The sequence below is a fragment of the Hibiscus syriacus genome, unplaced genomic scaffold (assembly GCF_006381635.1).
Source record: "Hibiscus syriacus cultivar Baekdansim isolate YM2019G1 unplaced genomic scaffold, ASM638163v2 tig00020298_pilon, whole genome shotgun sequence".
NCBI classification, from domain to species: Eukaryota; Viridiplantae; Streptophyta; class Magnoliopsida; order Malvales; family Malvaceae; genus Hibiscus; species Hibiscus syriacus.
This window is the reverse complement of record NW_024062487.1, coordinates 120,302-133,966: the sequence shown is the minus strand read 5'-3', so window position 1 is coordinate 133,966 and position 13,665 is coordinate 120,302. Positions and strand designations below refer to the sequence as shown.

Genomic DNA, 13,665 nt, shown 5'->3' with positions numbered 1-13,665 from the left:
TTGGTCCATAATCTGTTCGGACTCGTTGACCATACGGTCGAGATTACATCCCTTAGGTTGTGTGTCCACTAATATATTTAAAGATAAAAATAAAATAGTTAAAAACTGCTGATGTTGCCACGTGTCAATGAGTAAATGACGTGGAAGAGCTTGAGGTTTCAATTTTCTCCCAATGGATAAGAAAACAAAGAACCCAGATTTTATGAATTTTTTTTTTGTAGTTTCTAGAAAGAAAAACCATTATGAAGGCTGAGTAAGTGTAATTGGAATCTACAGTTGTGAGATGCTAATGGATGTTGGAGCTGGGCTCGGGAGCTTAAAATCTCAAAGCTTTTGGACAACTTCCCAGAAATCTTCTTTTTGTTCTTCTTATTTCAAAACTTTCTGCTCCAGAAAGGATTCTCAGCCGCAACCTCAACAGAACGGCGACAACAATGGTATGAAATGTATAATTATACCAATTTTATTAACTATAACGTTTGTTGTTTCGCATGTGACTTGATTGACATCATTAAATTGTTTGATTGTTAAAATTAGAAGATCGGTGTCATATTAGAATCCCGTGATTGAATGGTCATGAGTCTAGTTTACCCTATCTTCTTTAAATACTCACTAGTCGCTCAAGAATTTGTAACTTAAGTGCATTTCTCTTGGTTGAAGACGGGGAACTCTCGATCAGTAGATTTTCTTACTCTCGATCAGTAGATTTTGTTAAGTGAAAGATTCTTGATCCTTTCTAAGGAAAGAACTAATGGCAAATCTTTTAAGGCATGGTGGATCCTCAAAGAGGACAATACCTTAGATATAATAAGTGTATGCAAAGTGACGTTAAAACCAAGGACGGGTGTAAGATTTTTTTTCCGGGCTGCAAACCTTTCAAAAGAAAATACCTAAATTATATAGGACAATGAAATTTCTAGGGGTGCGACCGCCGCTGCACCCCGTCGATCCACCCCTAGTTGAAACCCTGAACATAAAGCAACAAGGGAAATGTTGTTAATTTTGGGTCCTTACAATTGCAGGCAGCAGCTGATGTTGAAGTTTTACTGTTGTTCTAGGTTAAGCAAATGGAGGTTTATTAGTTTGTGTTAAAGAACAGGATTCACAGATACTCGAAAATCTGAAGTATCTTTAAAGTCCAAGCTCGAGCGGAGGAATTGTAAATGGGATAAGCTTTTTAAGACCTTCAATATACCTCGCCAGTAGTTGTGATATCTATCTAGAATTAAGATTCTTGTCAAGTTTATCCTTATCATACTATTCCAATTTTCCTGTGATCATCGTAAATCTCAGGTAAAGATACCCACACCCAATATTTTTCATCTGATTTTTAAGCAATAGTTGGTGAATTTGGTATAATTGGAGAGCACATTTAAAATATTATTTCCTCTAGATTAAGACTTGTGTATGCGCAGTGAATACCTTAGAATTGAGAAAATAGGATTGAAGCAGTGATGTTATACTAGAATCCAGAGCTTTGCAAGCATTCTTAAGAGGCTGCATTCAATATATCTGTTATTCATATCTTAGCATCGTAAGCTCTTCCACTTTCCTTCAGATTAAGACTTGCGTATGCACAATGAATATTTTAGAATTAAGGATAGAGGCAATGCAGTTATACTTGAACCTGGAGCTGGTCATACAACCTCTTAAGAAATGATATCTAACTAATATAGGGGTTGAATTTCAACGTCGCAACGGAGAAACCCGTTCCCCTATCTACGTCATGCAATATATCGACTTTTGCTATAGCATCTTGTTACCTGCCCTTGTTCAAAACTAATTTCGTTTCGCTTCTTTTTAGAGTTGTCACAGTGTATGTTCCATAACCTTATCATTTCTCCTCATTGCTATAACGTGCATGCATTGATAAATTAGCTTTTAATACATATATGTACAGGTTAGGGTCCACTTACACTGTAAAACTTTTTTAGTTTTACACAAATTTAAGACCATTAGATGAGTAAAAATAGACAAATGAAATTAACTCCTTGTTCTTTTCTCCGGTGAATATCTTGTCATTTCCTACCGTTAATTTGAGCCATCTATTTTCATTCATCTTAAATTTGTGTAAAACTAAAGAAGTTTTATACTGTGTAAGTAGATCCTATACCTATATATATAATATCATACACAAACACAACCTTTGTCCTTGCTTCCTGCAATCATGTTTGCATCAAACACAACATTTATCTTTGTATGTCCATGTCTATTCAATAATTCCGTCTTTTACATGCCTTGAAAGTAAAATACTAGCAAATACAATCTCTATACCGTATTAAGTGATATTGGTGGATATGGCAGTCTTCATCGCATATAAGCTAGATCTGTATTTCTGGTGATATGTAGATAAATTTTTGGATTAGACTAACTGAACTGTTAGTACATGACCACATTTCTTTATGATTTAGTTACTCCTTAATTTATATTGCCCTGACATCATTCCTTCTACTCGATTACTCTCGAACACACTCAGGTGATAAATTCTCAACTGACTGGGATAAGGCATGGTCAAATTTCAGGAAGCAAAGTAAAAAGTCACTCCTTTCGGGGTTTTCTCCGAACAAGTATGTTACCTGGAATCCTAGACGATCAAACTATCCCTTGTCCGAGGAGGTCGATCCAATAAAGAGAGCAGAGAAGTCGAATCTCATGTTGTGGACAAGTCCGGGGTTTACCTTAGTGGGAGCAATAATAATAGTGTCATTCCTTTTGTTGTATACTATTCTTGCACCGGTTAAGTGATGTAATAGTACTTCTAACACAAGTAAACCGAGACATCACCGGTAAAGAGAATGCTGTCATTTGCTGTAAAAATGATCACGGTGTTACAATGAAATGAGAATTTGCAGAAAGTTTTATTGCCAATAACTCTTATACATGAATTTGTTCAAGTTTTGCATGATTAATCAAGGTCAGCTTTGAATGTGTCTTTCGAAGTAGCGAAATTATGAGTTCCGAAATCCATGGTATGAGATAATGATGGATAACACAGCTAGCTCAGCAGTCTTAAGCCATTTTGCAGCAGGATCATAGAGTGGACACTTAAAAATGCATGTGGACTGAAAGACTACACCTCAAACTTTAGCATTAGCCTCCTAAATTTGAATAGACGTTCTCGCTAATCTTGCTTCTAGTTCATTTAATCATCCAAGTTCAATTTGTTGTGGTCGTCATCTGGAAGAGGTTCACGACCACTGCAGCCGAGCACAAAGAAGTTTAGGGATGACTCAAGAAAATAAGACCATGCACAAACACTCTACCTACAGTAACAAGTGTAAGGCATACCTCATTCGGTGTTTCTTTTCCACAGCTTCTAAGAAATATTTACAAACCTGTATTTTTGGGAAACCTAAAAAATGAACCGCTATAGATAGTGAGTACCTTCAATTACTTTAAACAATTAATTTAATATTTATTAATAAACCATATAAACATAATTAAACTTTCCCAAGCACGTTATTTTCATTTTATTAAGAAAACACCTTAAATACAATTAAAATAATGAGACAATCGCCAAGTGTTACATTATTATCAAATACATTATTTATATTATTTTATGAAGGTGGAAGATGGAGCCATGAACTGGAACTAATGGTGCCCCCTTCCTCAGCCGAGTATAACATGCATCCAAAATCAGTAACAAGCAGAGCCATCCTCTTCCAGCCACAACCTTTAGAGATGTATGAAATTTTCTTCCAAGTGTTTCACTTGGTTGGAGTTGTGCCCTATGGCCAACAAAAAAATTCTAACCATCCTCTACTCCCCAGACTCTTATTTCTGCTAATGTGATTGTAACTGGCTTCATTCAGTGTGTGTGCAGTATGGTCAGTTTGATTATCATTTCAATGCTTTTCATGTAAAATCATCCCTTGTTTTGTCACGTTTCTAGATTTTGATTTGCAGGAGGAATTGGTTAATCAAAGAGTCACTCCAAATGTTTATGTATTCAACAGTATAATGAATGTCAATGCTCATGATCTGGGATACACATTATATGTTTCCAAGGACACGCAAGCATGCCCATCTGTTTTTTATATGCTTAATCTTTCTAGTATTCTTTGAGACAATCTCTGTTTCTATAACCTGTTCAACGAATCTTTTATGATATATCCTTCTCTTAACAACGTATGCATTAGGTCTTTGCAAATGCAAGGTTATGGCAAATGGCACTGAAAATTAAGAAAGATATGGTATCAGCTGGTATTACCCCCAACACAGTTAACATGGTCATATGTTCCAATGCAGGTCTAGTTGTGCAGGCATTTCAATAATTTGAAGAGATGATTCTCTCTGGATAACCCAATTCACAATGTTGCAACACTTTTCAGCCATAACCTTCAGTAGCTTGCTATTACCAGTTCAAATATCTTATACCTTGTCTATCAGGCAGATTAACACTGCACATATAAAGCTAAATCCATAATTAAGCAGCCTGAATTTCAAAGTCATATTTAGATGATCCTCACTAATATCTGAGGGAAAAGGTGCAGTAAAGAAACTTCTGCAGGACGAATTGGGGCTCGAGGCACTGTTGATTGAACCTCAAGTTAAAAAGGATAAATGGGTTGATATGCAGGCTCCTATAGATGCAAATACAGTTTTATTGGAAACGGCTGAAAATAACAGTTTATCATTAAAGCCCTTATCTTCTACCAGGAGAACTATGATTCCCCAAAGGTTAAAGGTTACAAGGAAGTCATTGAATCGTTGGCTCCAGACAAGGGCAGACGTTATTAGAAGGTGATGTGTTTATATATTAACCTCGATTTTGTGCATTGTTTTTCATCCAATGAATTTTTAAATGGATATAAAAGATAATAAGTCACTTAAGATTGAAGATGAGGTCAACTGTATAGAAGTTGTACGACCTTATTTAACTCAAAATTTTATGAAATAGAAAAGAGACTATTTTATTTGTCCCTAAAGACCACTCTATTTCTCATGTATCAGTTCTGTTGTATGTCTTCTTCCTCTATTAAGCAGTTGTGACCTATATAGTCCTAACCCTAAAATGTCAGTCGATTGACCTTTAAAATGCATATGATATCTTACAAATTGTTACCTTTTACAATTTCTAACTAATCCATACTAAAAATTAACTGAAAGTATAATATCAACACATGAAATCCAAAGATTGATATCATTAAAAAAACAAACATTGAACAAAATTCCAAGTTCTCATACATAAACATCAAACAACAAATTCCCCATGTTTGGTGCTTACCACACATGCTCAAAGCCAGTCCTGCTGCTGCAATTTCAATGGCAAGTAAACCTCGGACAAATACTGAAACCCAAATGAACTCAAGGCCTGAATCTCAGCCTTCTGCTTAGTCTTTACCATCAAATTCAACTCCTCAACCCACCCAGGGTTCTTCTTCACAAAATCTTCCTCCAGTAAATCTTTCCCAGTCTTAATATCCTGTTCTGTCATCGGCAACCTACATTGCTCCGGTATCTTATACTTATCCAAATCGCTCGGTCTAATCCCCAACCACTTGATATCTGGGGTAGTCAAATTCGCACTGTCATAGGACATGTTCTTCGATCCACAACCATACACAGACAAAATTTTTAATCCATACGGATCACTGTCGACTAATGCCAGCACCGGAAGCTTCAACTCTGTCTTCATTTTCCTCAAAAACAACCTTGTAGCCACATCGGGTTGGCCTTTGGCAGTCACAATTATACAAGGAAACCGATTGTAAAACCTATCTTCAGCTAATCTAATATAAGCTGCATCTTTTTCTACCAACAGAATAAAAAATGCATCGCTTTGCATATCTCCAACGCGATCGATGTTAGGAGGAATTGCTTTTCCTCCCATTCCCATCTTAGTACAATCAATCATATCTCCGTTGTCACTAAAAATAAGTCTCCCAACGACCACTCCTTTTTCCGCGGCGATTACGTTCAGGCTGGATCGAGTGCAGCCGAGCATACAGGAAACATCATCCAAAACGGCGTCGGATTGAATCTGGTCCTGAAAGAGTTTCACGTCGGTGTAGAAGAGGTCACGCTTGGTGACGTGGATGTTTTTGAGGCACAGTTGGTGGACTAAGGAGAGGATTTTGGCGGTAATCGTGGTTTTGCGTACGGAGGAGATGTGGGAGAAAGGGCGGACGGTGGATTTGTCTTTTAAGACGATTCGGTCGAGTTCGGGGACGTAGAGTTGGTTGGTGGAAGAGCGGGAAGGGACGGTGAAGGAGAAGCCTTGGCCGGAGAGGATCTGGTGGGTGAGATGGAGAACAAGGGATTCGATGGCGGATTGGACGGAGGAGAGCGAGAGGTCGGATACTTCTCGGCAGGCGGTAGAGAGGGCGAGGTCGGCTAGGGTTAAGGGTTTTGACGTGGAAGAGGAGGAGAAAGAGGAGGTGAAGGATTTGAGGATTTGAAGGATCTGGTCATCGGATTTCAGAAGGTTCTTGAAAGGCTGGGATGAGACTCGGAATCTGAGTCGGCACGGCGGCGCTTCTTCTTGTCGGCCATGGAGATGGGACTATGGAGGGAAGATCTCAGATAAAAGGCGGGAAGTTGGGAAAGGACTAAATGTAAGGGTTTGGTTAGGTTTATGTAGTTGGTTTTAGACTGGGTGTTAACCGAACCGGTGCCGTTTCATCGTATCGGTAAAATGTTGCTCATTAGAACAATCACCTTCGGTAAACTACTTTCAAATTTCATTCACCGGAGTTTCTGAGTTTAGTGAAATAAATTTAATCAAAGTAAAATATTGTAATTTAGGTAGTATTTTATATACATTATAACATATATTATGTAATTATACAAATATTATAAAGTTATATCAGTTTATGTTATTTGATAATATTTTGTGCAATTAAGTATTATACAATAATATTCTAAAATTATAAAAAATTTAAATAATTGATAATGTTTTAGAGTAAATTGTCACAAATGCCATTTTTTTAATTTTATCTTATATTTTATCAAAGTAATATATTTTGATTACTCACATATTTGTTATAATTTAATTATTTTTAAAAAAATAAGCGGCATTCATTAAGTAAACACAGAGTTAGCATGTACAACAACATGAATCCAGTTGGGAATTACAGAACTAAAATAGAGGCAGGATTGATGTCGTGGAGTAATTTGCTAGAGCATGTGCTGCACTGTTGGCCTCTCGCCTAGTAAACGGAATTGAGATGTGACGATGAGCATCCAATATCTGTCGTGCTTCAAGAAGGTAGAATCGGAGAGTAGATCGGTCATTGGTTGGATTTTGAAGTTGTTGCACTACATTCATTGAATCGCTTTCGATCACGGCGGATGAAAGCTCCAGTTCCACCGCTAGTCGAATTCCCCGAGTAATTGCCAAAGCTTCAATGATTCCAGTTGTGTGTGTCTCCAAGATTGGGATAGCTTGACCCTCCAGGACTAAACCAACACTGTGACGGACTAGAACTCCAATAGTCGTGGACGCAGGAGGACGAGGTAAAGCCCCATCAACGTTAATCTTGAAAGTACCCACGGGAGGTTTCTACCATCGTTGAATAGAAAGACCTGAGTGCAAAGCGGTAAACGATGATGAATATGTAGCCATAGTAGAGGAGAAGGCTGATTGAATAGCATTAGCCGAAGAGATTAGTTGCCAACCTGGTAACAGTTGACCTTTATGAGGAAAAGAAACAAATTCTGGCGATGCCATATCCTCCAGAGCAATACCAACAGTACAATGAATCGATGAACAGTCAATTTGAGCATCATATTCTCTAACCATGCACTAAAAGATGAGAAACTCATAGTAACCGACACTCGGATGAATCATGCCGTTGTCAAGATTGGGGAGATCATCGAGCAATCCCTTAAAGCACGGGATATCATTTCCTCCGGAGAATCGCATAAGCAACATTGAACTCCAATAGAACCGAGGTGTGTGAGACAACAACCAACTTGTAAGGTCTCATGAGGAGCACGTTATCCAAACGTACGAACCTGAGGAAGTGTGTAATCTCAAAAGAAATACCCAAGCCTGGATGCTTGAACTGTTGGTGCCTGACGACGAACAAGTCATCTATATCCAGAACGGGCAGAGTAAGTACCTGATGAATGGCCACTCCAAATAAGAACATCGAAATGAATGGGGGAGATAGCACACTGAAGAATCTCATGAGCATCACTAGCTGTAAAAACTTGCTGAACAAGAGGAACATTCCAACAAGGGATATCTGAAAGCATAAAATCCCCACACAAGACAGCCTGCACTGTACTATCCGTGTAATTAGTCTCAAACTGAACCGAGTAGACTCCACCCCAAATCGCACCATGCATAGGAAACTTACTATTTATCCCAACACACCAATGGAACCCAATTCAGAATTCTTTTATGGCACTAAACAAGCTCCTCTACGCAAACGAAAGGTGATCACCAAGAGATGCCTGAAGAATGTAACTCGATGGGAAATATTACTTGTAGAGTTTTTATTTATTTATTATTGATATTATTATTATTAATAAATTTTACATTATTTTTTTGCAGGTCAATTACAAACCAATCCAGGCCCGACAAATGAAGCACAAACCATATTACAAGCAAGCCCCACCCAGTTTTAGCCCAAAAGGAGACCAAGTCGACCCGAACTGGAGCCCAGAATCGGGATACATACCTGACACAGGATCCGACCCAAGCCCACTTGACAACCCGACTAGGGTTTCTTCCTTAGCAGTAGCCACCCCGGTCTTAAAGTCCTTGGATCTGGACCCATCCAATGGTCCAGATCGCTCAAGGATTAGGGTTTCACCCTAATGATCTCAACCAGCTACCGCTTAAGCTGAGCACGCCCTCACCGCCATCATCATCGGAGCCGATCTGAACCAATCCATCAAATAATGACTGAAAGTCACCAAATCAGTCAGAGAAAAAGCAAATAATCAGTCATCATCAGTCAGAAAAAAGAAAAAAAAGAAAGCAAATTTGAAAACAAATCTCATTTAGTCAATCACTGGAGATAGATATCATTATCCTATCTCCTCGGCGGTAGAGAGGAGAAGACATGCAAATAGATAAGGAGACAGAGAGAAGCATTCAAAGGGGGAGAGAACAGAGAAGCATTCGAAGGGGGGAGAATAGAAAAAAAGAGTTTTTCAGAGAGAGTTTTCAAAGAAAAAAACAAACAACAAGAAAGAGGGAAAACAGATCGAACAAAGAAAAAAAAGGGAGATTTGAACTAAAAGAAATTAGAGAGAAGCCAAAAAAAAAACAAAGAAGAGAGGCTACCTTTTTGGTGCCACACCGTCGCACGGTCGTCGGAGCCGAAGAAACCGAAGAGTTTCTTCTTGGATCTACAACGTTTGGGCCATTTTTAGGCCAAATGAGGCCCAGATTCTTACTCATAGCCAAAAGGCACTTCGGATGGCATCTTCTTCTCTCTCTTCCGATGCCAGCAGACAGTGATTGCCGTCGGTCAGCGGCGGAGTTCCACCGGTTCTGGGTGAATCTCTAATACTATTCTCTCTCTTAAGGATGCAAAATGAAGAATGAGGGTCGATTTGGACCCATTTTAAGCATATATGGAATGTCAAACAGCGTCGTTTAGAGAAGGATCGTAGTGCAATTTCAACATATGGGTAAACTCCACTTTGGGTGCTTCTGATTTTATACCTTATTATTTTAGTCACTAATGAAACTTTTATTTCCTTTTATTTTGAGCCCCTATTTTGTTTATGTTATAATTGCATCCTCATTTGACTTTAAATGCTTTTATGTTTATATTTAATCTTGGGTCCTTGTATTTTAGTTTATCTATATTTAAGCATTACATGTTTATATTAATTTATTTCAGTCGCCTTTTTTTCCCTGTTATTGCATTTTTGTTAAGTTTCTATTAGTGTTTGACTTTGGCTATGATATTTGTAATGGTTTCGTTTTAGTCACTGATTTCATGTTTTGGATGATTTTTGTTGATGTTCAAATTAGACCCTAAGGTTTATGAATCTGTTTTTTGGTCACCTCTTTGGTATGAATGCATTTTGGTATAATTATGATTTGTCCTTTTATATTTTCTTGTTTAGTTTATTTTAGTCCTTATTATTACTTATAGGTTATTTTTGTTTTCAGTCTCTATTGTTTGATATTTTCAATTGAGATTATGGTTTGTGTTGTAATCATAGTTCGATCCTTTAAATTTCTGTTACACTTATTCTAGTTCCCCATGTATGAATATATTTTACATTATATGTATTATATTAAATAAATATTATCCATGATTGTTGTATAAGTATATGTGGTTATATTTTTTTAAATATTTATTTCCCTCATGTTTCTTTATCTATTGTATATTATTCAAATACTTTCAAGAGCACCAATTTGTAGAACGGGTATGGAAAGCATTACTTGATCGAAGTAATGTGATCTGATACGACGTTCGAATGAAATGGGAACTTGAAATAAATTTAGCTTATTTTACTAATTAAATCATTTTTTATGATTTAATGTGTTTTATGTAACAATTTATTTTATTTTATGTAAATGCCTATTTTCCATTTATATTCGATTCAAGTTTTTATCGAGGAATGAATATTCTTTACAGATAAGAAATAGACGAGGTAGTTTTTCTGATGGTGGATTGCTAATCTCAAGATTTCTTTTTAAGTTAAAGGATTTTTCCTAACAAATAAGTTGAAGCAAATTAATTAACTTTAATAAATCGATCATACTTTAATTATTGATACAAATTCATTATTTCCTCCATTTACGACGATGTGTAAGTGACTAAGTACTAATTTTGGGCGCTGTGGGGTGCTAATCATTCCCCACGTGTAATCGACTCACAAACCCGTAAAAATTGAATTTTTGGTAAATGCAGACCAAGTTTTGTCTAAAAACGATTTTTTCTTAAAATTGTTATAAAAGACGTTTTTAGGTATTCGACCTACCTAACCCAAAGGTCGATGACGACTCCCTTTTAATTTAATCCAAATCAATTCATAAATCCCCAGTTTTTCAAATTAAATTCATAATTATTTTTAAATTTAATTTGTTTTAAAAAAATGGTTATGACATTTCTGTTAAAATACGAGACACTAGGGCTGCTGAATTATCATACACAATTGCTTGTCAAGCATCGCCATATTGAAAAGTCGAAGATCGTGGAAGCCAAAGCCTCCCATTCTTTTCGATTGACAAAGAGTGTAACAAGCAACGAAAGGCCATCCTCGAGATGAAGATTCTCCCGTCCACCGATAAGCGCAAAGAGATGCAATAATGTTCGATAATACTCCATCTGGAATTAAATAGTAACCCATTACATATGTTGGCAACGCCTATCCCACAACTTTAATATAAACGGCAAGACCACCATAAGAGATCAAATTCTTTGTCCAGTCCCAAACTCTTGAAGACACTATATCTCGAAGAAATCCAAATGCTTGAGTCTTGTTTCGACCAATGAGTAGAGGCATCCCAAGATACATACCTAACAGGGCCGTGGCTAGGTTATCTGGGGGCTTATACAAATTTTTATAAAGGAGCCTTTTTATGCATCCAAGTTCCCCTTTGCTTTCTCCCAAATATTTGACCACATGATATATTTTTTATATGCCCTTTTTTATATATCAAGGGGCCCTTTTTATGCATCCAAGCAAAAATTGTATTATACCAAATTAATGGCGTGGTTCCTCACTGACTATTAATGAACAATATTATATTAATGAGCAGTATTAATACAGATGTATTACACCAAATGGGTGATGTTTTCCAGTTTTCTTGTTCCCCAAAGGCAGGGGCAATGCTTAGCTGTATTACAGCTGTTTTCGTGTTCCCCACCTTTTCTAATGGAGTTTCGCCTTACAATATTATATTAAGGCCAATCACCCTTTTCAAAGCCATGCGTCTGGTTCATTTCCAGAAGAACAATGGTTACCAGCCGCCAGCCGACACCGATCATTGTCGGATTCAATAGTCATTTGGGGCCCTATTTTTTGGGCCCTGCGCCGTCACGCAGTTTGCGCCGGCTCAGCCACGCCCTTGATACCTGAATCCGGTACAGAAGTAACCCCCACAAGAGAGGTAAGACTGACTTGTAACCACATAGGAGTAGATGGAGAGAAATAAAGACTTGACTTTGTGAAATTCACTTTTTGATCCAAAATAACTCTCATATAAAGCAAGAGCGTCACGAACTCGGGTAAATTTAGACTCGGCGTTGTGTAAAAATAGTAAACAATCATCAGCATAAAAAAGATGGATAACTCGTAGACTAGATCGACTCACTCTTAGACCCTGTATTCGATTATGGCATTGCTCCCAATGTAAAAGTGAAGATAACCCTTGAGCACATAGAATAAATAAAAATGGTGATAAAGGTTCACCTTGGCAAAGACCACAAGACGGCCGAAAACTATCAGATAAGCTACCATTAATACGGATTTGGTAGGATACAAAAGTAACACACGACATATCCAACGAAACCCATTATTCGACAAAATCAAGACGGAGTAAAATAGCTCGGAAAAAGGACCACCCTACATGATCATACACTATTTCCACATCTATCTGGTAGCTTTATCGATCAACCGGAAACCATCAAGAAGGGTGAATTTACCTTTTAAGAAATTTATGGGAGCAACTGAAAAATAAAATTTTACACAACGATTTAAAGGAGTTCAACTTTCTAAATCAAAGTCTACATCCACTACCTTAGCATCCACACTAAGAATTTCTCAAATCTACTAGATTTACTTACCTTTAAGGATAATGTGTAACCTTACAAGCATTTCAAGGCTTATACCCTAAAACCTTGAATACACACCCTCCCAAAGAGTAAATACAAATAAAGTAAACAAATGAGAAAACCTTGCATGGAAAATATCTTTGCACAATTTAAGCACTCACCCAATACACACTTGAGCAAAATAAACAATGTAACTCACAAGTGTGTTTATAACAAAGAATTTGACAAATAAAGAACAAAAAAACTTTGATGTTGGCAGGTTGGTTCAATATGATTCTTGTTAACCTTGGTAAGCTTTTACCTTCAATTTATACCTTCTCCACTAATTCTAGCCATTGGGGATCATTATAGTCATTACCAAAAGCCAAAAATAACATTTAATGCATAAGAGAACGATATTTTTTCAAATAGTTCAACCATTGTAAGAATGTAATCGATCCTTTGAGGGGAGGGATTGATTCTTTTCATCGAGGAATCAATCTTTTTGGTGAAGGGATCGATCCTTTAGTTAAAGGGATTGATCCTTTTACTAGGGGATCAATCTTTTGAGCCAAAAATACTTGGAAACTTGACTTTAAAGCGCAAAAACGATTGAGTATGCTTTTAAATAGGTTCGACTAAGTTGGAAAACATTTAAAACATATTTTTCAAGTTAATTTGGACTTTGAATTATTTTTGATAAATTTTTTACAAATTTGATTAAGTTCAAAATCAATTTTACAAATTATTGTTATATCAAAATCTTAGTTCAACAATCTCCCCTTTTTGATATAACAAAACCTTTTAAAAAATTATTTTTGAAAATTGCTCCCCTTTGAAAAATAATAAATCAATTTAAGAATTCGTGAAAATATTTATGCTTTAATTTTAATTTTGAAAAAACATTTTTCATTTTAGACTTGCTTTCCCCTTTTTGCTATATAAAAAATAATTCAACAATGTTAGTATCGTATAACAAAGGAGATAAAGT

At 36.7% G+C, this 13,665-nt stretch overlaps 3 protein-coding genes across 3 annotated transcripts; 1 reads left to right on the top strand and 2 right to left on the bottom strand.

Moving 5' to 3' along the window:
• The first annotated feature begins 223 nt into the window (after positions 1 to 223).
• LOC120209811 lies at positions 224 to 2,855 on the top strand. The gene is made up of 2 exons (XM_039208715.1): positions 224 to 437; positions 2,477 to 2,855. Exons 1-2 carry the CDS (start codon positions 284 to 286, stop codon positions 2,743 to 2,745), a joined length of 423 nt encoding a protein of 140 aa, XP_039064646.1. The 5' UTR covers positions 224 to 283; the 3' UTR covers positions 2,746 to 2,855.
• Positions 2,856 to 5,131: 2,276 nt separating this feature from the next.
• On the bottom strand, positions 5,132 to 6,545 carry LOC120209817 (DNA topoisomerase 6 subunit A-like). The gene is given in 2 exon segments (XM_039208718.1): positions 5,132 to 6,454; positions 6,457 to 6,545. Coding segments are annotated over 2 exon segments (1,257 nt in total). The 5' UTR covers positions 6,496 to 6,545; the 3' UTR covers positions 5,132 to 5,236.
• A 475-nt stretch (positions 6,546 to 7,020) lies between these two features.
• LOC120209812 lies at positions 7,021 to 8,446 on the bottom strand. Its single transcript, XM_039208716.1, has 3 exons — positions 7,621 to 8,446; positions 7,475 to 7,527; positions 7,021 to 7,412 (listed from the first exon to the last, which is right to left on the bottom strand). The coding sequence occupies exons 1-3, from the start codon at positions 7,765 to 7,767 to the stop codon at positions 7,082 to 7,084; spliced, it is 531 nt and encodes a 176-aa protein (XP_039064647.1). The 5' UTR covers positions 7,768 to 8,446; the 3' UTR covers positions 7,021 to 7,081.
• Between the last annotated feature and the right edge of the window lie 5,219 nt (positions 8,447 to 13,665).

What these genes read in the sequence shown, in the direction of transcription:
- LOC120209811 (XM_039208715.1), top strand. Translation starts at nt 284, where the DNA reads ATGCTAATGGATGTTGGAGCTGGGCTCGGGAGCTTAAAATCTCAAAGC. An exon ending in ACAGAACGGCGACAACAATG is followed by an intron (nt 438 to 2,476) that starts GTATGAAATGTA and finishes GAACACACTCAG; the next exon opens with GTGATAAATTCTCAACTGAC.
- LOC120209812 (XM_039208716.1), bottom strand. Translation starts at nt 7,767, where the DNA reads ATGAGTTTCTCATCTTTTAGTGCATGGTTAGAGAATATGATGCTCAAA. An exon ending in TAAAGGTCAACTGTTACCAG is followed by an intron (nt 7,528 to 7,620) that starts GTTGGCAACTAA and finishes CTTTGCACTCAG; the next exon opens with GTCTTTCTATTCAACGATGG. An exon ending in TGGGTACTTTCAAGATTAAC is followed by an intron (nt 7,413 to 7,474) that starts GTTGATGGGGCT and finishes AGTCCGTCACAG; the next exon opens with TGTTGGTTTAGTCCTGGAGG.